Source organism: Thermobia domestica, chromosome 18, assembly GCF_964235325.1.
Source record: "Thermobia domestica chromosome 18, izTheDome1.hap1.1, whole genome shotgun sequence".
NCBI classification, from domain to species: Eukaryota; Metazoa; Arthropoda; class Insecta; order Zygentoma; family Lepismatidae; genus Thermobia; species Thermobia domestica.
In genome coordinates, this window is record NC_137471.1 from 99,466,749 (window position 1) to 99,494,653 (window position 27,905).

Here is a 27,905-nt window from a genome sequence, read left to right on the forward strand (position 1 = left end):
AGTCGAATTAGCAGGAAGTTCTACACGATAGGAAGTGAGTCAAATCCTTACTAATGTTTGGAATTTCATTAAAGTTATCAGGGCACCCGGATTAATACACATGAATCGAGTTCATCGGTACTAACTATGCTTTTTCAATTATTATAAGAGCGGAAGCTTCAAGTGGCGAACCGCGGGAAATTCCTCTCTGCAACTAAAAAATTCTTGCTCCGCCTGCGGGCCCCTAATTGTACTCAATGTGGACAACCAATATTTAAGCAGTAATAATTTTAACACCTACTGTACTGAAAGCCTCTAAATCGAAATCGATAGGGTCGAAAGGGAAATCTGAAATCACCACAGACTACAATCATTAACGAACTAAAAATACTAACGATGTTTCGAATTTTCTTGCAACTACGAGGCCTGTCTAAAAAGTATCCGACCTTAATTTTTTCCACGCAAAGTAGTGATTCTCAGGCGGCGCCACCGTGCACGGTGGAAGGAGGAATCTTAATGCGCATGCTTGAATTTTTTCACCGCGTTCGCGTGTGCCAGTCGTGAGCTGGTGGTCGCGAAGTGAGGTGCTGTTGGTAGTGTTCGTCGGATTTAGTGTTTCTCGCAAGATGACTGAACGAATTGAGCAAAGATACTGCATCAAATTCTGTCAAAGGCTGGGTGATTCTCAAAGCCAAACAATTCGTAAGATTCAGCAGGTGTTTGGAGAAGATGCGATGGGTGTAACACAAACTAAACAATGGTTCAACCGATTCAAAGATGGCCGCACATCAGTCGAGAGTGAGCGGCGTAGCGGCAGGCCCCAAACTGCTCGTAATGCAGCTGTTGTTGAGCGGGTGTGAAATTTGGTGATGGCAGATTGCCGTTTGACAGTGCGGGAGATTGCAGAAGAAGTTGGAGTGAGGCACATGCAATTTTGCGTGACAATTTGAACATGAAACGAGTGGCTGCTAAATTTGTACCCAAGTTGTTGTCTCAGGAACAAAAAGACACCCGTTTAGACGTTGCACAGGACCTTCTGGACACCACCAACACTGATCCTGGGTATCTGAATTCCGTGATAACTGGAGATGAGTCATGGGTGTACGGGTACGACCCAGAAACAACAATCGTCTCAATGGAAGCATCCCGATTCTCCAAGGCCGAAGAAAACGCGGCAGGTGCGAAGCAAAATCAAGGTGTTGCTGACTGTTTTCTTCCATGCCCGTGGAATTGTGCATCACGAGTACGCACCGGAAGGACAAACAGTGACAAAGGAGTACTATCAAGATGTTCTCAGGCGACTCCGTGACGCAGTCCGGCGCAAAAGACCAGACATGTGGACAGCGAAGAACTGGCACGTCCATCATGACAACGCCCCAGCACATTCATCCCAATTGATCCACACGTTCTTAGCCAAACATGGAATTACAACCGTTCGCCAACCTCCCTACTCTCCAGACCTGGCTCCTTGTGACTTCTGGTTGTTTCCAAAATTGAAGACGCCTCTGAAGGGATCCCGTTTTGAGAGTAGAGAAGACATAATGCGGAACACGACGACGGAGCTGAACAACATTCCAAAAGAAGACTTCCAGCGGTGTTTCCAGCAGTGGAAGGATCGGTGGGCTAAGTGTGTGGAAGCACAAGGGGCCTACTTTGAAGGGGATTAGGGTCCCAAATCTGTCAGGTATTCGCAACTATTTTTCTGGCCAAAGGTCGGATACTTTTTAGACAGCCCTCGTACTTCCACAATGCGACGTTTCAGTGACATACCGACACAAGGAATTTTTTTTTTTTAAAAAAAGAAAGAAGTTGTGATAATTTTTTTGGTGACCGTATAACAAGTTGGAGTGCAACGTATTGGCGAATTTAAAATAAATTTAACAATTTCTTCTTAATAGCGTTTTCAAAATGGCCCGTTTCACTGCGCCGCTTTGTATCATTGTTAGTACATTATTACAGTAAATATATATATATATATATATATATATATATATATATATATATATATATATATATATATATATATATATAGAGAGAGAGAGAGAGAGAGAGAGATAAAGAGAGAGAGATGATAAATAAAAATATGGAAGCACTTCGTACAAAAGAGGTAGCCAATTCAAACACAATTTGCGTCTGAATGGTAGGTGTCGCTGTGGTCAACGACACATACTGTGAGATATACAACCTGGCCAATCGAACAGATAGACTAGTTACACTTCAGCGACCAGTCCGTGCAGGTTATCGTGAATCATGTCTCACAAGTAAGGGCTCACTGAATTGCGACTCATCCTCCACAGAAGAAAGTGTGGCCAGCTGCCGAGCTGATTACGCAACTATACGACGCACACTGGCACGCATGAAGTTACACAGCAAACGCCCCACTCGTCACCCGCACTTTTACGACTCGGCACTGCCAACTTCGTCGCGCTTGGGCATGGGAACACGCTAATTGAACCGTCGATGATTGGAAAATGGTGTGTTGGTACAATAAGGAAAAGAGTGTATTTGTACGATAAATTACGGTTTGTGCTACTCTTTTCGGACGGGCGTGTGGATGTGTGGTGCCAACAGCACGAAGCTATGAATCCATCGTGCACGGTGCATACTGTACAAACAAGTTGGGGCGGCTGTATGGCTTCGGGATATTTCTGTTGGCATGGACTGGGACCGTTGGGTGCGTGAACCATAATGTGACAGCCATTGTGTATCCGCAGATGTCAAGGGATCACGTACACTCCACAATGCAAAACTTCTATCCTCATGATGTCATTTTCCAGGACGACAATGCACGGTGCCACCAAGCCAGGAATGTACTTACTTGGTTTAAGAAACATTCCACGAAGCCGTAGCATGTGAATTGGTCTTCTAACTCACAGGATCTTAATTCTAGAGATCATTTATGGGACGTTGTGGAACGAGTTCTTCGCACCATGACTCCTACACCGACATCTGTGGGCTCATTGTGGGACGTCATGAGGAATATATGGTGTCATATCCCCGTGGAAAGACATTAGCAACTATAAGAATCCATGGCACGCCCTGTCCAGGCCATCATCTGAGCAATATATGGACAAACAAAGTACTAAATAGGTGGTCACATTCAGTGGGCATTCGGCGTATTTAGTGATTTTAGTCAATGTGTGTTTCATAAATACAATAGAAATGCATTTCTTTACAAACACGTACATACTACTTGTCATAAATGCAGTAAGACCACCATTTACTAAGTTTTGGCAATTTAGTTTAACTCTAAAAGAGAAAACGTTTCGTTGGTACGAAATTTGTCTAAGAAAAACTAGGAGCACTGCAAGAGATCAAGCCAAACCTCATACGAATATGTATTTTTATGTGAGAACATATGAAAAGAACCAACGAATTTCTATTACTCTAAGTGTTGAATAAATTAACAACAATAGTGATGAAACAATACTTAATACAGAAAAAAAAAATCGATTTAAGAGAGAAAAAATATAAAAATACAACAATGTTTCTTTACAACCATAGCAGCATTTTATTCATTTATCTTCATTTTCCTTCTTGCTTACACTAATACTTCCTCTCAAATTTCCTTACTTTCTCATCTTCAACAATCCTCTACACACAAACACATTAACATTATTTTAGTTCATCATTCTCTTTCCACCCTTTTTTTCTTATAACAAATTCTTTGGTAGAGTATCGTAACAAAACTTTTGGGATTGAAAGAATACCATGTGGTTTGCTAAGTGAAATACCAAGGTATTTGTTATAATTCTTCCCACCCTTCATCTCACGATCACCCACTAGCAAATTATTTGATAAAGTATCGCACCAAAACCTTTGACATTAAAGGAACTCCAAAGATTTGCTAAGTGAAATATCAAGGAATTTGCTAGAATCTGGTTCTCCGGCGTAAGATCGTATGGTGCATATGATTTTACGTAAATCTCCAGTCAAAAGTAGACACTCACAGACGGTGGAGACCTTGGCGAGGTTGTGGGGCTTTCAACCAACATCCGCCTGCACCAACTTTCTCAATTTGTTTCGAACAATAAATAATATCTTTACTCCAGTAAAGGTAAGATTAAGAAAGAAACAAATTAGTAACAAGCTGAAAATTGGTATGGAAGTAGGGGAATCCGTCAGGAATAACATACTAAAAGTCCCCTAAAATCTCACTGTAGCTTTTCCTGCAATTTTGAAAAATGTCCGCCATCTTTAGACGATGACAAGGAATTTATGGAAATAGTCACTCTTTACGTTTATTCTTCTAGCCACTGTTCTAATTATCACAAAGCCATGAATCGTATATGGTTGGAAAGTTTGAAAGACAGAAAATCTAAGTAAATAACATATATGTCCATCGTGCTAAATTTCTGGAAGAAAAGGAAGAAAAGTTTTTTATTTTTTTAAAAAAATATATATTTTCAGAAATCATGGGAAGTTTGCAACACTGACAGTTATTACACATCAACAAAACAATACCAACAGATGTCAGTATTTATCTCAAACATAGCCAACAAAAACACAAATCGGTGCAATACAAGCTGAGAAAAAAATGATAACCAATATTAGTTTCTGACCTCTGCACAAAAGTGCATAAGGTGACATTCACTTACACGGCTCTAGTCACTTTCTGTTATTACATAGGACCAAGAGTTACATATCGTCGGAAATCTCAAGAAACGTAAATTCCAACGAGGTAACACTTATAATAATTAACTCCAATCTGTGGAGGAAACATAAAATCCAAAATTTCGGGACAAAAAGCGATTTTCATATAAATTGTTTAAAATTTGCAACACTGACAATTATCGTATGTTTAAAAAAACCTGCACCACCGTTTTTACCATTCTAATTATTAATTTCTTTAAAAACGGTGTACATTTTTTCCCAATGAAGTAAGCTTTTATGACACACAGTTTTACACCACGTAAATATATCACAAAAGTTATTACTGACAGTATTAGAAAGTATTACATGAGAAAACCGTAATTCACACACTTAAAATCACTCTTAACTACAATATTTATTTGAATGTAATTTTGTTTTTAAATGTCTTGTTTATAAGTAGAATGCAGTTTTCCTACTAGTATTCTTCAAATCAAACTTAATGTTTATATTAGAAGTTAATATGCACTTTAAGAACATTTTTATAACTAGTCCATTCAGACTTTTTTTTTAAAAAAATCAATTAGATTATCATTGTTATCTCGTTCATTTCCGTGATCTTCATCATTTGGTTGTGCATTCATACGTCCAACTTCTCGACCCTGACGACATACTTTAGAGCGCACAATTTCTGCTTTCCGACAACCGCACATACGATCACAGTCCTTTTTACACTTACAGGATATTAAATGCATGAATTATATGGAGCGGATTTCTTGGTCATTCTTGCTGGTACAAGAATATCTCATGTTTTGCATCCTATATCGAACTAGAAGGCTCCCCTCTCCGAAGCTCCAAATTACGCGCCTGATATAAATACTTACAAGGGATAAGCACGACCTCAAATGCTCAAAACGGCACGAAAATGTGCTTAGAACATAAATCGTTTATGCCAATAACAGTGGTATGAGCAATTCGCATGGAAGACTGCACGTCTTACCACGAGGGACATTTGAATCATCATCTATTCCAGGTCAGAGGAACTTTGGTAACGCGAAGAAACAAAATATCGATATAATAAGATCAAAAACACACATATTGCAATGTCGTGACATCGTACTATATTTCCCACTACGTATAAATAATTACGCTATCTGAACAACAAACCTTTTCCACTGACCTGATAGTATTGCCAAGTCCTCCGTTATTCAGTCCTCCAAGTGCAGGTGTGATATATCAACGAAGTGGTCAAAGCAAAGTGGAACAGAACAAAATGCACATCTGACTAACGCCGCATTTTTACATTCAGCAGAACTTCTGCCTTTAAGCAGTCTAAGATCAAACGCTACACTAATTACATTTTTAACGATAATATGGATCTATCAATATTGTAACCTGCCTTTTGCCAAGCATAACGTAATATAGACTTCTATTTCAATGGAGAAAGTTAATTGTATAGTACGGAGTGAAGTCTGACGATGAAATGACGATTGTGCAACTTTTCTTGTGGTTTCTGACATTGTAGTCTTACAAAATCAATGATCCTTCCACGTACAGCTTAAATTGCCTAAAGGAGTGCACATCAAGAAGCTGGCAATATCTTGATGGTACGTCTTTGTTCGGAGAACTTTCAACTAACAGAGTACGATATTTAGGCCTATGGCCTGGCCAGGAATCATGCAGCAATAAGAGCTTCGCATCGTCACGTTCACGTTTATCAAGGTCGATAGTTAGAAAACTTTTCATATGCCCTTTCGTCATTTTGTCACTTTTGCTTGCATCCACATGAATGTTTGGTGAACATGTTGCTTCAAGTTTCTTTGAAGCACTTGAGCCAAAAGTGTTCGTGGCTCTTGAAAACAGATATGAAACTTGTTAGCTAATCTGCCAGTAATTGATAAACCCACATCAGTCGTACGAGTACAGCAGGGTGTAGAGTTATGCACAGACTGCACCACACCAATTGTGTTTTTCTCGCCTCTAAATATCTTCTTATCCGTTGTTCCTGTCACTTCCCGGCTGTTACATATTTGCTTCTGACGAATACTATGATCTTCTTGTATGTCCTTACGTGTGAAGAACGTAGTAATGTGCCTGGAAGAAATGTCATATTTAGCCTTAAATTTGTTGATAGAAGTAATCAAAGCTGTGAAATTATTTCAGCCAACCACCTTAGACGTTTCTAATACCCATATTTGCAGATGCCATCGGATCCATACGCTCCTAATCTATCAAAATTGTGACGTTACAACTCTTCTTTAGTTTTTAATTGTAACAGAATGTTTCTCTTGAAATGAGCTCGATGTCACCTTTTGCTAGTCATATAATCTAATATCATCTTGTAATTTGATTTACTTCGAATGCAGTTAAAGTGCCTCGTAAGTTTGCTGTAAGAATTGAACCTACGATTATAGTCTTCATAAATGTTCTCTAGTATAATGTCCAGTGGTGAAAATTTTCCGGAAAACCTTCCAGAAAATTTTCCGATTCATAAAGGAATACTCCACTTATTCCTACATCGTTGTTTAGCCGTGATGTGAGGTGGAAACTTTTCTGCTATATTTTTCCGGAAAATTACCCGTTTTCAAAAAAATATCAGTGATCAAGTAACAATTCCTCAGCAATCATAAAATTGATTGAATTCATGTATAGAAATGTTTAAAGTGAAAGATCATTTAAGAATCTCAAAATTTTTATGGCTCAGACAATTTCCAGTACTATGTAGAAACAAGTGAAACAATCTGTCATGGATCGAAAAAAAAATGAAATGAAATCTTTAAGTTTAACGTCCCACGATTATGCCGGTTAGGCTAAAGGAGACCGTGATAATGAGAAATGAGTAAAATGGTGGAATGAAGAAAGTGGGAGGAAACGGGAGAACCCCGAGAAAACCCACGAGCACGGTGTTTGTCCACCACAAAGTCCACACGGCGCGAGCTGGGATCGAACCCGGGACCCCAAGCACCAGAGGTGAATGCTCTCTCTACCACTGAGCCATCGCGCCCCCCTAAAAAAAAATGTACCAAATTTCACAAAATTAAATCCCCACGTGAAGCGGGTTTGCATATCCAGGCTGCTAACTATGAAAACATTTACGCTCACTCCAACCTCAATCATTTCACGAATTCAACCTGTTTTACGTATGTTGTTAGGACATAATATCGATTGTGATTTATTCTAAAAACACTTTTATACATTGCAAGAGCTGTAACGTCCAAATATTTACTGAGAACTCATAGTCGTATCGGAATAAACAAAAGCGAGCATGAAACAGTAAACTGCTTTCACAAAAGACAAAAGAAGATGTGCAAAGGCATACAAAACGGTCGAGTGGTTTGGGTCGATACACTACCAATCACATGTTTGTGTGTTCAAACCCGGTAGCAAGTTGATTCTTTTTTAAGTGTCTTCCTATTTTCATAAAAATATTTTTTTTATTTTACTATTTTTACTATTCGATATTATATACACTTCATTTCCAAAATCAAAATCTCGAAAATGTATATTGTACGAGTGCAGATTCACAAATAAATGCTTATTTATCATATATATTGGTCTCTATTCGAAATTCTATTTAATCGAATCCGACAAGAACACAGACAGAAACATCGAGAACAGGTGGAAAAAGAGAGAGAGAGAGAGAGAGAGAGAGAGAGAAAAGTTCTGTAGCCGGCGGAGACTCGAACTTAGTTCGAATGGTGCTTTATAAGCCGAACGCCTTAGACCACTCGGCTATGGTAACAACTAGTAATTTTAGCAAAGGCTTCGAGTAGTAGTTCTTATTACAGAATAACATTTTCTATTGCCTAAAATTTAAACCTAATTTACTTTGATATATCTATTAATTTGTTTCATGAACACGTTTTCATTACTTTGATGAATGATGTATGTTGTTGATATAGATTCTATTACACGTTCATTCGTAAATATTATACTCGTAGCAAGTATCAGGGTTATTTATGATCTTTTATGGAAATTGACTGGCGCATGTGCAGTACACAGACAGTTCAATTGAAAGGCGAGGGAAGGAAACGCTAACACACTGTTAGAATGTTTCCCTCGCAAGCAGTAGTTCCCAACCGGGGGACGGCGGGACGCACTTCCTCCTCCTGGGGTGGCGTGAAGGGTTTACGAAGTCCGTTCGTTGTGTTATATTTCTTGAATGATTATGCACAATATCAAGTCACATCTTCTACACATTTGGAAGTGATAAATCGTAGTATAAATAAATCGTCCTCCACACACAGTGATTGTTGCTTTTCCAAGATTATAAACTGAAACACTTTTTATTTCAGCAGAATATAAAAGTTTGAATGGGAGGGGTTACAACCCCCTCAACCCCCTGGGTCTTTGATATGTCACCGCCTAAACTGTAACTTTCAAGTTAGAATCGAAAAATGGAGACATGTGACCTACTAAATATATTTTTAGTTCATTATACATTTTCATAAATAAAGTATCTACAATTACAATGACAGTAAATGCTAAGTAATTATTGTAAATCTTTGTACTTTCATTTTCCCTCTTTCTTCTCAGCTGAGCTTGAAAAATGTAAAAATGGGAGGTTAAGAATTTCAAATATTACGTATATTTTAGCGTATTACGAAATTATATTTAATAGAATCCGGCAGGATCACAAACAGAAACGTCAAGAAAGAGGTAAAACCAAATTGTACTGTGGTGGGATTCGAACTACTCTTGAATGGTGCCTCAGAATCTCTAGCCAAATGCCTTAGTCCACTCGGCTAATGTGACAAGTTGAAAACGTAGTAAGCGTGTTTCATGTTCAATCTTTTGTTACAGTATCTTCTGAAGTTTAAGCCTATTTTGGCCTGATGTAATAGTCTGTTGAAATTGTTTTACGTTTACGGTATTCTTTACTTTGATGAATGATGTTGTTAATATAGGTTCTATTACGTATTCGTTCATAAATATTACAACAATTGTCATGATTATTTATGATCTTTCATGAAAATTGACTGGTGCATGCGCAGTAGAAACAGAAAGATGCACTTTACCGACATTTATCATACACGCCAGAACGCAAATTTCTAACAGGTTCTGAAAATGCCTCGCTCTAAAGGTTGTGGAGAACTGTCTGTTGCTCTGAGAGGAGAAATCATAGGCCGAGCAAAAATGGGACAAACTGTGCCTCAGATTGCTAGAGATCTAGGATGTGACAAGAAAACGGTCAAGAAATGGGTTCAGCGACATGAAGAAGGTGGTGAATGGTTCAGGTCTCGGTCAAGAAGTGGAAGGCCAAAAGTGACAACTGCAGTTCAAGATCAACCTTTAGTTACAGAAGTAATCAACAGACCTCTACACCACACGTCAATCCTCTTGGACAAAGCCACGGAATATAATTGTTCTCACGAAACAATAAGAAGAACATTATTGGGGGCTGGTCTACACTGTTCAAGACCCGCTAGGAAGACTCTCCTGACTGAAACTCATAAGGCCAGACGAATGGAATGGGCACAGAATAACATAACCCAACCTCAGTCATATTGGGACTTAGTCATCTGGACCGACGAGAAGGTTTTCGAGTCTAACCAACAAGGCAGAATTATATTGTATAGACCGCGCGGAACCAGGTATGCTGAACAAAATATTATCAGAACTTCTAGTTCAGGGCGAATATCAGCACACTTTTGGGGATACATGACGGCTGCTGGTCCTGGAAATTTGGTTGCGGTGCCTGAGAGAATGAACAGCAGTGTTTACATTAATATCCTCGAAAATACGTTGTTACCGTCCTTAGAAAGAAACTTCCCCGAACAGGAAGAATATATATTTATGCATGACAACAGTGCTGTTCACACTTCCCGGCAAACACGAGAGTGGCTAAGTGAACATCCAGAGTTAATTTGTATTGAGTGACCCCCCTCTATCACCAGATTTGAACCCAACTGAACATCTGTGGGCCTACATGGTGCAAGAATGGGAAGAGAGACGTGAAGACAGAGACCAAACGTTTCTTCAAAATCATGTTATGGAACTGTGGCAACATTTTCGTGACACACCGTCGTATTGCTCGAGACTTGTATCTAGTATCCCCTCCAGACTTCAAGAAGTTATTGACTCTGGAGGTGATTACACGAAGTACTAGTGTGTCATTTTTTGTGTAAACATTTATTTAAGTTTCATTTATTTATTATATTTTTTCAAGAGCAATACTTTCGTTTTTCATTCTTTTCCTTTGCTTGTTCACTTATTAGTTCGTTAAAACGTTAAGGAAGAGTAGTATATCTTCAAAAAGTATTTGTGAATTTACTTTGAACGTTTCTAAGAATAAATTTACTTTTTTTTCTTACTCTATATCATGCCCAATATTACTTTTATTTCAGTTAATTAATAACTATTTCACATCTCGGATAAAAGTATTATTGTCATTTTAACGATGTTTTTCCTTTTGATTGTGTAATTTCTAGTTTCATTGAATTATCTCAATTCGAATGAATAAATCGCATTTTGTTTACTGTCCCTTCCTTAGCTAGGTTCGAATTCGAGAACAATGTGGTGTAATTTACGTTCTTTATTCTTCATATTGTGCAGTAATGACAATATTAATTATTTTTCATCAGTCCAGTTGATCAGTGAGAACTTGGACAAACATTAACCTGGTGATTCTTTACGCAATGACAAGCGTAAAATACATTTTAGCTGTTCTTTATACTTCACAGCGATGAAACATTCTAACAGTGTGTTAGCGTTTCCTTCCTCGCCTTCCATTTAAACTGTCTGTGTACTGCGCATGCGCCAGTCAATTTCCATGAAAGATCATAAATAACCCTGATACTTTCTATAATATTTACGAAAGAACGTGTAATAGAATCTATATCAACAACATACATCATTCATCAAAGTAATGAAAACGTGTTTATGAAACAAATTAATAGATATATTATATCAAAGTAAATTAGGTTTAAATTTTAGGCAATAGAAAATGTTATTCTGTAATAAGAACTACTACTCGAAGCCTTTGCTAAAATTACTAGTTGTTACCATAGCCGAGTGGTCTAAGGCGTTCGGCTTATAAAGCACCATTCGAACTAAGTTCGAGTCTCCGCCGGCTGCAGAACTTTTATCCTTTTTTTTTTACACCTGTTCTCGATGTTTCTGTCTGTGTTCTTGTCGGATTCGATTAAATAGAATTTCGAATAGAGACCAATATATATGATAAATAAGCATTTATTTGTGAATCTGCACTCGTACAATATACATTTTCGAGATTTTGATTTTGGAAATGAAGTGTATATAATATCGAATAGTAAAAATAGTAAAATAAAAAAATATTTGTATAAATATTGATTAATTAATTAGAGTTATACATGGCTTTCCAATCAGGATTATATAGAGAGGACTTACTTCTAACTGCAATCCGAAAACAAATATTTGAGTTTTAATCTGACCCAAAGTTCGTAACTTACAGGATAATTTATACATGATTGGTATTGTAATTTTTATGCTTTTATTATAATCCTCTATAAGTTATGATTTTACCAATTCAAAATGTAGAACGAGAAACAAGTGTAATATTATATTTGTTACGAAAAGCTTTTAAGCAATGATGCTTTCAGGACGTGATCTGAGGGAGAATTTGAGACTCCTCTCGAGCTAAGAAATTTCCGCCTTCAGGACCATATATTCCATCGTGCTCAATGTGGACTACCAATGTTTGCCCTCCACCTGCATATTGAAATTCCCCCCGAAGATAATTTTCTGAAGTCACCACTGTTTATAAATAGTTTTTCGTTACAAATCAGAGGATAATGGAGTAGTTAGTATACTTCATTTTTTTTTTAAGCTATGGATTTAAGATTCGCAATTCATATAATGTTCCGTTCTAATCGAATTTGAAACAAAAGAAGTTTTCAATGAGTTACTCAAAGAAATATTTTCAGCCTCCGGATGAAAATAGAAGACACTTAAAACAGAAACAACTTGCTACCGGGTTTGAACACACAAACATGTGATTGGTAGTGTATCGACCCAAACCACTCGACCGTTTTGTATGCCTTTGCACATCTTCTTTTGTCTTTTGTGAAAGCAGTTTACTGTTTCATGCTCGCTTTTGTTTATTCCGATACGACTATGAGTTCTCAGTAAATATTTGGACGTTACAGCTCTTGCAATGTATAAAAGTGTTTTTAGAATAAATCACAATCGATATTATGTCCTAATAACATACGTAAAACAGGTTGAATTCGTGAAATGATTGAGGTTGGAGTGAGCGTAAATGTTTTCATAGTTAGCAGCCTGGATATGCAAACCCGCTTCACGTGGGGATTTAATTTTGTGAAATTTGGTACAACCTTTGTGACCATAAAGAGAGTATCGAAGGGCCAATTGAAAACTAAATCAGCCACACATGGTTGTGTCTTTATTGGTCACATAAGGAGTCAGATAATGTACAAAAACGGAAAGACTGGTAGACTGCAATGGAAGACATCCTCTCGGAGAGCTGAAAAAATCCTCTTCATAGAAAATCGAAGTTAGTTAGTTAGAATATCGAAGTTAGTTAGAAAATATTGTTTCCATCAAGCGTCGTCTGGTCTATGAATTATTCATTGAGTGATGTACTGCGAAACTTCTCCATTTCAACCTAACACTCTCCAAGGTTTTCATTACAAAGAATTTTCCTAATACTGTTTTCCTGATTTTACGAAAATGAGCATACAAAGAAATCAACCAAATTTCGGTTAGGGGAAGAAATAAAGAACGATATTGATTCTAACCTTACCTAGTACACTAACAAAAATTCTATTACAGACAACAATATTTTTATCTATTGTAGTTCTAGAAATATTTGAGTGAAATATTCAATAAAGATCTTGATGTTCAGATCAAAGGCTGTGGAATAACAATTTTATTTTTCTGAAAATTTAAGGTTTCTGATAATACTATTTAGCACAAGACGTGTTTTGTTACTTTTACAATTAATATTTAAAGATAAAGCTACGTTCCTACATAATTGCAGTAATAAAGTAGACTCATAATGTCAACTAGCAAACTCGCACCTCCTGCGCAAGCGCAAGACACTATTGCTGTCTGAATGATTTAATATGATACAAAATTAAAAATATTTATGGCTAGCAAAGTAGTTTCAATAACACGTTAATATATCTTTAATAAAGAATTTCTCGATAATTACTCGAATTTAAGACGTCCTCGAATCTAAGACGTACCGATTTCGCTGGGTTAAATTAAAGAAAAATAGTAACATGTTCCGTTTTTCCTATTAGTTAAAGCGGTCTTTGACATTGGTCATTTTCGGTGATTTTTATATATCCCTCTCCCCTCCCCATGTTGCGGGGCATGGCATCAGAAGTATCATTCTTCATCTCAGCGACTCCGAAAACTATAGATTCGACACCAATATCGGTCATTTTCGATCATTTTCAAATGTCTCTCCCCTTCCCTTAAGTTACACGTCAAAGTGACATGACAGAAACCATCTCAGATTCGAAGTTTCTCTAGGTTGATGAAAATTTGATCGAGATCGGTCAGGTGGTTGAAAATTTGGTCATCTTCTCCCCTACGTTACATCGTCAAAGTTAAATGATAAAAATTATCCCGGGTCTGAATGTCATGTATGTTGAAAATTTGATTTATTATTATTTTTTTTTACATATGTCCCCCCTTCCTCTCCCCTATATTGTGCAGTCAAAGTAAAATGATGAAAACATCCCAAGTCCGAACCTTATCTATGTTGAAAGTTTGATCAAGATCGGCAGGTGGTTTACGAGTTATTTAGTTTTATTCATTTTCATATATTTACCCTCCTCCCCTAAGTTCTGCCACCAAAATGAAATAATAAAAACTTCCCAGGTTCGAACTTCATCTATGTTGAAAATTTGATTCAGATCGATCGGGTGGTTCAAGAGTTATTAACTCACGATCATTGTCACTTTTACTTTTATATTTATTGATTTTTGGTAAATGGTAAAATCCATCCCAGGCACGAACGTCATCTATGTTGAAAATTTGATCGAGATAGGTAGTTTGGTTCAAGAGTTATTAAGTTTTATTTATTATTTTATAATTGCCGCTGCTCCCCCTCCCCTAAGTTCTACCGTCAAAGTAAATAGCTAAAAGCATTCCCAGGCCAGAACTGCATCTACGTCAAAAATTTGATCGAGATCAGTCGGGTGGTTCAAGAGATTAAGAGTCACAAACATAGTCACTTTCAATTTGGATCTGAAGATTTTTGTTCACAGACACCGCTATTAATATATAGATACGCACATTATCACAATTTCTCTTAACACTGCTTAAAGTAAGTTGGCATATGAACTTATGAACTATGAACTTAAAAGGCTTTGCGTATGAACTTATGCAAAATTGGCAGAAAGCAATGACTACTAACAACTTACTCGGGATGTACTTGAACCTGAACCCTTTTGACCGGGGGTGATGTATACATTTCCTGGAAGCTTGAGTCAAAGTAAGATCAAAACTGGTTACCAAAATTGGGGAGGTCTCATGTATTCTGCTTGGCGGCAGCACTTTTCTCATTTTTATTAAAATCTTTAAGCGTGTATTGAAGTCCGTTGACACCCCGAAAGATCTAAAATGTTGAGACAGATATGAAAGTAGAAAAACATGTCTTTCATCATTTCAAAAGTACAACGTATCAAAGTAAAATAAATTGTCCCAGGGTCCCCCGGAGGGTTCCCAGACGGGGTCCAACTCAATTTTTTTTAAATGGAAAGGGGAGTCAACTTGCATATCGTATGAAAGTTAGTGTTAAATGAAAGAAGATAAATCAAGTCTTGACTCTCTACCATAAGCCTATGCAAAACAGCAGTGGGTCAAAATATCAACACAATCTTCATTGCAAAGTCTATGGCCACTCGTATGAACCTGAAACGATGAGATAGGAGTAAGAAACAAAAACACGGATTTGCCATTATTTCAAAAGTACGATGATTGAAAGTTAAAAAAAAAAAGTGTTCTAGAGTCTCTCGCAGGGTCAAAGACGGGGTCTAACTCAAAATGTTGAAATAGGAAAGGGCTTTAAGTTGAGTATCATGTGAAAGCTGGTGTTAAGTGAAAGAAGAAACAAGTCTCGACTCTTGATGATAAGCCTGTGCAGAATGGCGGTGGATCAAAATGTTAACACAAGCGTCATTGAAAAGTCTATGGAATAAGTTTTTTTTTTTTTTTTCACTTATCCCACTGTTTCAGATTCACACGAGTGGCCATAGACTGCAATGAAGATTTTGTTGATATTTCGACCCGCCGCTATTATGCGCAGGCTTATCGTAGAGAGTCCAGACTTGTTTTATCTTCTTTCATTTAACACCAACTTTCATACGATATAAAAGTTGACTCCCCTTTCCATTTAAAAATTTTGAGTTGGACCCCGTCTGGGAACCCTCCGGGGGACCCTGGGACAATTTATTTTACTTTGATACGTTGTACTTTTGAAATGATGAAAGACATGTTTTTCTACTTTCATATCTGTCTCAGCGTTTTAGATCTTTCGGGGTGTCAACGGACTGTAATACACTCTTAAAGATTTTAATAAAAATGTGAAAAGTGCTGCCACCAAGCTGAATGCATGAGACCTCCCCAATTTTGGTAACCGGTTTTGATCTTATCTTGACCCAAGCTTTCACGAAATATATACATCACCCTCACTTCGTGGGTTCAGGTTGAAGTACATCCCTAGTTAGATCTATCATAAAGTATTGACAAGTTTGGTTTACTGTAAGAAGAATGATAATAGCGTTTCTAGCTACAATATTAAAAATAAAAATCTACAATAAGGAAGGTCGTACAGTGGAAGTAGTAGGATGACCACAAAGTTCTGGTCCGGCGGAACATGTTCTTGGAGATCCGGTTTTCAGAACGGTTCCAGACCTGGATCCGAAAACCCGGTTTCAGACCTGCATTCGAAAAACCGGTGCCGGAACCGGATTTGTTCAGAGCCAAAAACCCGTTTCACCAGGAACCGGTTCTGGCCATCCCTAGAAGTTAGATGTATGTACAGCGGAGTTAAACCTATCTGACTAATCTAACTGCTTATTTGCCTCCAGGAACTTATGGTACCATTTTTTTTAATTCCCGCCTTCTCGTTTCGTTAACATTCCTCGTATTTCACATTTAAAAAAAATCGAGAATCAGTTGACTGAAAACTGGAGTACATTCTTGTAAAATAGAAGCAAAACTGTTTTCCAAAGTTCTCTTGCACTGTGAAATACTCGTATAATTTTATAAAACAAACTACAAACATAAGCTATATAAACGATATTTTCTATAAGTAGAAGCTTTGCTTTGTATGTAATTACATACACACTAATTGTTTGCTGAGCAAAACAATATAATTTTATTAAAATTATTTATGTGTTACAGTTTCACCAACTAACTCTTTGGCTTCATCAGACACTATGAGATACAGGATAACTGTACAGCTGAAACATCTTTCTTCTGATTGGCTCCTGGCAGCAGCAAATCCCCTTCAAGTATACTTATTTGAAAATTCCTATATCTTCCACTTGAATTCAAATATATATATTTGAAAATATGGAAACAGCCAATCAGAGGAAAGATGTTTCAGCTGTTGTATAACAGTTATCCTGTATCTCGTAGTGTCTGATGAAGCCAAAGAGTTAGATGCTGAAACTGTAAGACATATTTAATTTTTAATGAAAATATATGGTTTTGCTCAGCAAACAATTAGTGTGTATGTAAGTACATAAACGAAATTAAAAACACATTGTGTATACACATGTAATACATGTAATGTAATACCCACTCTAACACATTGTGTAATCATACAAAATCCAGTCATTCTTATACAGCACGATACATACTCCTCAGATTCTTATTTCATAATAATAATTTCTTTCTGTTTCAACAAGAAAAATAAATAAATACTGTCTCAATACTTTATTTCGGGAGAGGGCAGCCATGGCTTAGTGGTAGAGCGTTCACCTCTGGTGTGTGGGATACCTTGTTCGATCTCAACTTGTGCCAAGTGGACTTTGTGGTGGACAAAAACTGTCTGCCTGGGCTTTCTCGGGGTTCTCCCGTTTCCTCCCAATATCTTTATCATTATTATCGTCTCCTTTAGTTTACATGCATAACTGTGAGACGCAAAACTTAAACATTTCATTTCATTTCAGTTTCCATTTCCCGAATTTATTCTCTGTTGCAGATTCAACGAATCATTTCTTCACTGATGCATTTTTATACATCTCCAAATCCCAATTTAATCGTTATCTCTTTATTTGTTCATATTCTCAATCTTCTCTTTCGAATTCTTCATGTTCCATTTGGATTTCATATTTTTGTCTTCTCGCTCCATTCACTGCATTCTTAAGCTTTCAGGATCGTAGCACGCATTTCCTGCTAATTTCTCCTGCATATGTCACCCACTCTAATATCACCCTCTCCCCTCCTGGAGTAACTTTGCTTAAAAGGCTTCTCTTTATATAAAATGTACATTTTTAATATAAAAATTTGGCTGTTAACTGATTTAAATATCTCATATTTTCGTCTCCCACTAAAATTTTAACGATGCGTCATCACTCGCTTGTGGACACCTCTGCATGTATGGAAAGAAGTAATAAAAAAGAACTTCAACAATTTTGTAAGATCACACTACCATCCATTCTATTCGGCTAATTAAGCCATATTAATAGCTGAATAATATTGGAGCCACGTTCAAACTGAAACAAATTAAACTTACCTTGCCTGTATACACATACATGATGAACTGCCTAAATGTATCACCCTGAAACTGGGGCAGCCGAATAGGTGTTGGTGTACCAGGAGCACTGGGAGTCACTGAGCAACCAGGGATACGGCATATTTCGCCTCGTTTTACCATTTGAAAACTTTTACATCTGAAACAACAAGAGCAAATATCCATTGTAAAAATTAAAAGTTAGAGAAAAAATCTTTCTTCTTCGCAAATATTGACAGAATATACTATATATATCATAAAGGGATGAAGTATAAACATTCCAAAATGAGTAATTTTTAAGTGGAATACGTTTCACTAGAGGTTCTGCTTCTGTGATGATAAACATTCGATGTTCTTAAGCATACGGTAAATTCAAAAAATAAATGTATTTGGAAAAAGGAAGAAAATAAAAATAGAAAAGAAACAGACATCGACTGAAACACGAAGGTATTCTTTACTGTAGGAAACTGTTTATTGTGTATGAATACACTTCACATTCAATCGAAGTATTGACAACAACGAAAGTAAATGATTTGTATTTTCAAATGATTTCTCACGACAAGGCAAAAGAACTGTCCAATAATTCACAGTTTGTGTGAACTGTTGATGGGAAATCAGAATAGCGGAGGGGTTTAAGTCATAACGCTTGTAATCTCTCGGACGTAGGTTTGAGTTCCTTCAATATAGACATTTTAGGCTGTTCTTTAAATAGTGGCTGTTTTCTACGACTTACGAAATATTCATCGACAAATGCAAAATCAGCTAAAGTATCGGAGGTGATAGAATACGTAGCCAAAGCAAAACGCATGGTTGTTTCATGACGCCAGTCTGAGCCAAATGAGTCTTTGGGTACAACACTTTACATTGCTTAATACGAACATCAGTAATACAAATTCGATTGAAGCAGGGTGTAGGCAATTGCTGTTATTTTTTTAAAAAGAAACTATTTACTTTCTCTGCGTTCTCAGGAACGTCATTTTGTAGATTAGAAAATTAATTATTTGTTAATTTCTTAATATAGACTATACCCCAAATTTTATATCTTTCCTTACTGGCGCTCATAGAATTCAAATAATAATAATAATTCCGTTTCTACCTGAAAGCAAAATTTCTGTAATTTTTAGTGAATAACTACATTCAAAGTGTTCAAAATGCGATATTCGTCAGGAATTCACTACCTGTTCATTTAATTAAATGTTTTCGATGGTTACTGATACTTTTCCTAAGGCAAAGTTCCCTAATTTAATAGTGTGGGCACTTCACTGCTGAAAGATACGTTAAAACCAATTGAATTCAACGACACGAGTCAAGACGAGATTGTAGGTTATCTCGTCGGGTGTGGTGCAAATGGCGTCTCGTATTGAACATTTTATGCTTGTGTCGATCCAAAGTTCCGCTCGTTATCGAGACGATACATGAGAAATATCTTGTCTTGTAGCGCCACTAGTGTTGCTACGATACGAGACGAGATAGTATAAAATCTCGACTGGTCTCGTGAAAATGCTGTCCCGTCTCGAAAATTATGACTGGCTCGTTTCGAAGTGCTACTACTTAATTAAATGAATTATAGAACTTGCATCTCAATAAATGTTTACATAGAAATTTAAACATTTAATAGGGAAGTCCATTATGAAACACGCAGATAGCGGACAAAGTTCTATAATGCATTTAAGTAAGTAGTGATGCCAAGAGACGAGATAATCACATAATTTTTTGGGACGATGAGTAATAAGAAAGTAATTGATTAGAAAATTCCCTAAATTACTGTTTTTCAGAAACAGAATGTATTAGAAAGCATTCTTTATGCACCAATGAGCATACAGAAGGCAATTACGAAAGATTTGCAAACAAAAATTATTATTATTATTACTATTAACATCATTTAACTAACTTGTAAGATTTAAGTAGCCACAGATCTTCATAATGTGTTGCGAGGAGATAAAGACAAATTTCTGTATTATATACCAATGTCGTTTAAAGTTCGTATGATTGTTAGAACAAGGTATTTGGACATCTTTCATGCTGACAAAATTCAATGTTTGTGAGCTCCTTTGTAGCTAAATGGGCGGCATACGTGCCTTAGGCGTGGAAGACCCGTGTTCGAGTCCTGGTAGGAGCTGATGAGATCCCACGTTAAGCGTTAGGCCCACGTCTCTCATATTGCCTGGCTGTGGAAAGGGGTATTAAACTGAAATTACCCCAAAACAATTCATTGTTTACTGTCGGGCATTGTTTGAAACAATTACTCATTATGTGCATGCTATATAAAACTCAAGAGTATTCTATTTATTAATTTTTTTTTTTTTTTTTTTTTTTTTAAGAAACAATTGTTCAAATATTCAAATACGGATTATTCAAGTTTTAACAGCCTTGATCTGTAGTTAGGATTCGTTCAGAGGAGAGAATATACATTTATCTGATGATTCTCCCTAGAATTTCCGTTAACGGTTCAGAGTGAATTGCAATCTTCTCCGATCAGTCTCTCCATTTCTGTACGCTAATGGGTCGCTACACACGAGAATATCGGTAACTTTAAAACGTGAAGACAATATTCAAATTACTCTTGAAGTTCGTGCGAAACTTTTTAGCGTTGCTTATTAGGTTTTTTTTTTTTTTTTTTTCAAATGCTAATGATTAATTTTACGGAATTTAACGATGAGAAAGGCGATTAGGAGATTACTTTAAATAAATTATTGGGAGTCATTTTCCCACTAGTCCTGTTTTATGAATAGTGCTAAACAAGATTATTGTTCTACCAAGAATATATATATATATATATTCAGTTGATAATTTTCATCAGTGCATAAATATAACATTCATTGGCCCTAGGAAACAATCTCAAGAAATTAAATATGCTTTTATGATAGATCCATTACATGTTCCTTATTGTCAATAAATGACAACTGTTATGGGTATTCCTGATTAATGTTACTGCCGATGATACTGCCAATTATTCTTCGTGCTAATGCCATTATTGGATATTATCAAAGACAAAGATTTGGTTTCATTGTTCTCCAAATTGCCTATATACAGTAGATCCCTTGCCAGATGATGTAATAAAAAATGTTCTTTGCTCATCTCAGAAGTGTTTTCCAATGCGAAGAGAATTCCCACACGAAAACAATAAAACAAAAATGTTCTTCAAATACAACAATTATATGTACACATTAATAGAGTTAAAGTGTGCTTTATAATCCCGTCACTCTAACATACAAAGTTTATTCCAAACTAACACATTCGGAGTCAATTATGCATAATCCGGTTTATGAAGGTACTTCCACATGGCATTCAAGCAGTTTCCAGGGAAATAAAAACGATTATGATAGCTGGAAGAGGAGTAACAATGAGCTGAAAGTTTTCAGCAAAGACAAGAATAGTAGTAGTTCATAGTACTACTACTAAAAAAAAAAGCAACAATATAACACAAAGCATGACTGATTGTAACACAGCGGTCGGCATCCACTCAAGCGTTTTAAACAAACAAACAAAAAAAAGTATTTTATTTTTAAATCTGCATTTAAGGCTCTTCCCTAAGCTCATCCCCACTATCAAAAATCGTACATAACCTAACGACAATGAAGAATATCTAAAATTTACATAGTGAGACAGATAGTATGTACAAAACGATATTGAATGAACTAAATTGTTTTCAAGACCTTCTGTATAGTGCATAAATTTGGGTGTCCAGCAATTATGACGTCATAACCTACGCACTCATATTTCTGGTCTATGAGAAAAGGTTTGGAAACGGTTATTAATTGATTTAACATCATTTTGTAGATATTACCTGGGTCACTTTCTACGTATTTTTTTTTTGGGGGGGGGGGCTTTCTCCTAGCTACATGGTTCGAGTTCCCGCCTTTGCTACGAGACCTGATTCAATTCTCGGAAGGAAATTACGTGGGTCTTATACCATATTAAGCTGTAGGTTCGTCTTAGATAGTTCATGTCAAAAATTAGTGTTAAATATTAAACAAATAAATAAAATTAGCTACACTGAAAGCGTGATTATCAGAACCAGTACAAAACTGTAACTACTATTAATTATTCTTACTCATTGATCTACGATCACTATATTTTTTGAGTTGTTTATTTATTATTTATTTATATATATTTCTGGCATTACTGACATCTGCCTGGTGTGAATAAGGAAAACCCAGGAACCCCCCCTCAGGATGGCTACATGAAAAAGTTGTTCGAAATTTTTGACCGAGTGTTTCCACCCAGAATCGAACCCTGGACCGCGCGTACCAAAGGTGTGAGCCCACTCTTTAGATTTGTTAAGAATCTGAATGGTTAGTATGCGCGAAAAGCCAGGTTCGATTGCCGGAAATGATATGCAATTTAGATTATAACCGCTACCAGGTTATAGAAGTATTTTTTGTGGACGCTCTGTATATTTCGTAAAGACAGTGGTTATTATTTTCGATTTATACTTTATTCTGCGACGCATATAAGTTCTTTCTTCGGTGGGAATTGCTTTCTTCCCACGCAACTGGACAAGGAAGTTTCTCATTATTTTTTCATATATATATTTAAAACATTGCTTTTTGGTGAGAACATTTCAGTTAGTGACGAACCATTTCAGTGTTTCTCCCTGACTTATTATTATGCACAGTATACATTCTGCAGTTATTTGGAACTGAATTAAGTACTTTCTTTAATCATTTATGGAAATACTAGCTGACCAGTTTTCAAGTGACCAGAGTGACGCTAGTCACCTTGCTTTTGCAGTTTCTTATCTGTACTTTCTCACGCCCGAGTTATCACAATGTCTCGTGCATTGTGACCAGTGGACTAAAATTATCATAAATGCTTTTCCGTATTCTGTTTGCATGTGCATGCAGGTGATTTAACTGAGTGGTTTTTAGAATGAACTGCCAACACTTTTCAGTCGACCACTGCAGCTCGTACCTTGAGCTTTAGCGCTCAGGGAGTGTGACTCCGGTATTGTGTGCAGCCACCACGCACGTTGCGTCGGGAATTAAGTATGATTTTGTGTTAAGGGGCACAAGCTATTAGCCGGTGAAGGACGTTTTCTTACGGCTAGCCCCAATCAATAAGTCCCAGGTTCATAAACCTTGTGCGACAAAAAGTTTTAAACGCGCTCTTCAACATCAGCATTCCACTTTGGAAACTGTGATATTTTACTGAAGACTCATCTTAACTCTTCAGGATTGTTTGGCGCAGCAACTGGATTTCTACGTGGGATTATCCAGGCAACTTTTCCCCCAGTGCTAATCCCCCAAGTGCGTCAATGGTGTGAGAGAAGCATTTACAGTGAAATCTGAATTATAATCTTCTATATAAAAGTTATAAAAAGGGCTACATTGCATTAAAAGGGCAAAGTGTGATTTTAGTAATGAAGATTATTATACATATTATGTGTTACATGTTGTGTCCATTCCTATTCGTTATTTTTTTTATATAATACTGTTCTAATAAATAAGTATAGTCTTATTTAATCCAGTGTGTTTTCGTTGTTTCTGTGAGTGATGTTTGCGTGCGTTATGGTCTGGATGACCGTCTGATCGTCCGTGAGATTTTTGAGACGAGACACCCGAACCTCTCGGCGCCTAATGCTCGTTTCATCATTGAGACCGACGAGCGATTTGGAAACAATTTGTAATCCTTCTTGGAGAGGTCCTTCATCGTCCTATGCAGGTAAGTTCAGGTATCAGGAAAATACTTATTGGTAGGACCACGAACCACGAACAGAGACTTGATTACAAGGCTGGTTACAAGATCTTACCAAAATGTTAGTTCATGCATCATTAGAGTAACTTGGGTAAAGATGCCTCACTTACCCATTTTCCACTCCTGTAATTGAAGTGAGGTTGTTGAATTTATGATCAATTAAAAGATTGATGTTTTGTTTGTAATATCTCGAAAGAAGTTCGTCAGTAAATTTAAGAAAATAAACCATTTACAAAAACCTTCAAGTGTGACATTTTCGGCATGCATGTTGAGGAAAGATGCCCCAGTTTCACCATTTTTCAAAATGTGTTCATAAACATCATAGAAACAGGCAATTATTTTTTTGTACACTAATATTACTAACTTTAATTTCTACGAACTATCTAATTATAAAGAAAATTTTCAACAAAATGACAAATATTCTTTATGTATATTTTCTAAACCCGTTTGTAAACAATGGATAAAAATAAGAGAAAACAGAATTGGATCTTCTTGAACTGCAGTGAACCTACAGTTTAAATCCTGATCACCGTAATCGTTCAAATTTTCCAAGGTGTTCACACCAGAAATCGAACCCGGAACTTCGTGCAATAAAGGCACACGTACTAGCCATTAGACCAGAGGGGGGACGGCTTTCTTTTAATATGTAAAAAAAAAAAAAAAAAAAACTGATTCCTGGAAAAGTGATGCATCTCCTAATAACAAGTTGATAATATCTTATGAATGGGGACACAGCACTAGTTCTAAACGGCATAAGACCTAAACGGCACTGGACCTAAAAATCATTTAGCTGCACAAATCCTAAACGGCACTGGACCTAAAAATCTCTTGTAGCGCTACCATCGCGCCCGTGCCAAGAATACTGTCAATCTGTTAGTCAAAGTTTTAGATATACTGTTTCATATTACAGGACCTTAGTTTTTACAAGTAATTTGTATAAATACAAACTCTATCGTTCTGAAATAAAATAAAATAAAATAAAATAAAATAAATAAATAAGTGCAGCATTTCTTGCTCTTTCCACGATAGATTTCTATGGTGACAAAATTTAACTTTCTACAGGGTGTCTATTAAAATTCCAAAATGAAATTTCGTGACCTTTTCCTCCTCAAACCATAAAATTTAGTAACATTCTCAAAAGCGAACTGGGCCGAATTTTCATGCATGTGATAAAAGCGTGGTTTGTTTGCGATTTGGTAGCATTGACCTTGTATTAGTAAAGCCCACCAGAGACATTTTTGGTGGTGAATTTTGACGTTTTATAGAACAAAATTTTCCAATCTATTCTTATATTTGCATAGATAAAAAATCGTGGCCCAAAAGCTAAATTTCGTGACTTTTTCCTGACTTTCATGACTGTTTTCTGATTTCATGACTTTCGTGACCGATAGACATCCTGTTCTACCAAATGTGATTCCCAGATCTTTCATTATGTCTGTTTTTTTTTTTGGGGGGGGGGGTATTTCCACACCATTGACCTTGTATTAGTAACATAATATTGTGTTTTAGTTATGTACGTCATAAATTTTGCTTTCTTTGTCCCGATTTGAAGTAAATTATTTTTACATATATATTTATTATATTCAAGTTTTTGTGTAGCAAATAGTTGTCATACTCGTAATTAACTACTCCTTACTCGTTATCATTATTAATAATAATTTTAGTATTACTAACATAGCTGTTACCGTTGGAATTAAATACGTTCATAATAGTATTGTTTCAAGTACTTACTACTGAAATGCTTTATCGAATATTCAAGTCTGTAGTTTGTAGCAGGGGTGGCCACATAAGTTAATGGCTTACAGCCCATAGTAGGTCAATGGAATTTTAGAGGATCTTTGCAAAGCAACTTCATTGAAATTAATGAGAAATTTAGATATAGTTAAAAAAAAAATATATTTAATGCAAGAACATTACGTTTAATAAAGGCCACAACCATGGTTGGGGAAGGATGTATTAAAGTACGAACCATTGAAATAGTGTAGAAGCAATAGCTGATATATATATATATATATATATATATATATATATATATATATATATATATATATATATATATATATATATATATATATATATAGTTTCTCAGTTTTGCGTCCTTATAAAAAGTCGTGATTACGAAGGAGAAATTCGACTTTGTAAGATTGCCAGATTGAACTGAACGTAAATCAGAAACCAGCGACATTTATGTAATTGGGAACCCACATTTGAAACTATATATATATATATATATATATATATATATATATTTTGTCTACCGCCATTTCTTCTAAGGTTCGTTACACAGTGACGCGGAGCTCTGCGCGCGAAATCCCGCGTGGCAAGATTTTTCTATTGTTTCTTATGGGTGTATACAGGGTGGTATCCAGAAGTAGAACTGATTTTTTTTTTTTTAATTATTGAACATTTTGGTACATCGACTTCATACCCCTCAAGACAGGCCCCTTGGGCATTTACACACTTCTGGTAGCGAGCCTTGCAGGTCGCGAAGGCCTTCTGGAAGTCGTCCTGCGGGATGCCGTTTAGCGCCCTCGTCGCGCTTGGACCGCTTCCACCGACTCGAAACGATGCCCCTTGAGCTGGCACTGGATACGGGGGAACATGAAGAAGTCCGGCGGTGCCACATCAAAGCTGTAGGGGGTGAGGCAACGTGGAAACGCCGAATTTGGCCAGGAGATCCGTTACAATCCACGCGCCGTGGCACGGCGCGTTGACATGATGGAGTTTCCATTTCCCCACCAGGTCTGGTCGCACGCGTGTGATCCGATTTCGCAGCCGTGAGAGCACTTCCACGTAAAATCTTGCATTCACACTCTGTCCAGGAGGTACAAACTCCTTATAGACAGTGCCACGACGGTCAAAAATGCAATCAACATCGATTTCACTTTCGATTTCGACATTCTGGTCTTCTTTTTACGTGATGATTGTGAGGCTCATGGTATCCTCCTTGTAGCCCTGCGTAAGCATGTCCTTGGTTTCGGTCGCTGATTTTTCCAGTTTGACGCAAAACTTTATGGCGTACCGCTGCTCCAAATTTCGCTCCATCGCAACTGACGACGAGGCGTCACAACAGGAGGTCACTAACACAGTGGTCCGCATTCAACTAACGAACGCAGGCGACTGCCGCCGGTTGACACCTGTTCCCAAGGCTCCCCTCCAACATTCGGCTTTGCACTCCCCCTACATTGCTCCGCGCGCGCGGGAAAAAACCAGTCCTACTACTTCTGGATACGACCCTGTACATAGTCACGCGGAGGCCTCCGCGCGGCCCTATCCTCGCTCCGTCCTCCGCGAGGCGGATAGGGCCATTGAGCAAATGGGTGCTTACATAGTCAAGCGGAACTTCACGCGCGGAGCAGACAGTTCCCTTTAAAATGTAAAGAGCAAGGTGCATAGTAGCAAAACTAAAATGGAGATTGATCCAGAAAGACTTATTACCGAAGTTGAATTAAGACCATGTTTATGGGATCCCCCTTGCGTAGAATACAAAAATCGTGAGATTTGCAATTTTTCCAATTAATTCATCGAACGACCGGATTTACATGCGAAAATAATTGAAGAACTTTTTCTCATCTTCTCGCAAACCTACATACAGAGTCAAAGAAGTTCCCTTCAAACTTCTTTGAGTAACTAAAGGGTGACTTTGGAACCGCCTATTTTTCTGTGTTCTTCGTTTTCTCTTTTTACAGAGACAATATGAAGCCACTATTTTCATTTCGATCTTACTGATGTTACTCGCAACACTGACTGAGGAGAATTGTGTATGTAATCACGTGACGCATAGCGTGTAGCTACGGATGACTGTGTAAACACACACGCATAGCGCGGAGGGCGGAAGACGGAGCGCGGAGCTCCGCTTGATTCTGTAACGGACCTAACACTTGTAACCAGTGATGATTTCAGACCGTAGCTCAGGAGAAATTTCCCCCCAGAGTACGATCTA

General features: G+C 37.1%; 1 protein-coding gene across 2 annotated transcripts in view; it reads right to left on the minus strand.

The window, feature by feature from the left end:
• LOC145675453 (serine-enriched protein) overlaps nucleotides 1-27,905 on the minus strand; it is a 765,040-nt gene that overhangs the window by 209,568 nt on the left and 527,567 nt on the right. For both annotated transcript variants that reach the window (XM_081745877.1, XM_081745876.1), the window contains exon 3: nucleotides 18,269-18,425. In XM_081745877.1, coding sequence (XP_081602003.1) covers nucleotides 18,269-18,425 — 157 coding nt within the window. The remainder of the gene's footprint in view (nucleotides 1-18,268; nucleotides 18,426-27,905) is intronic.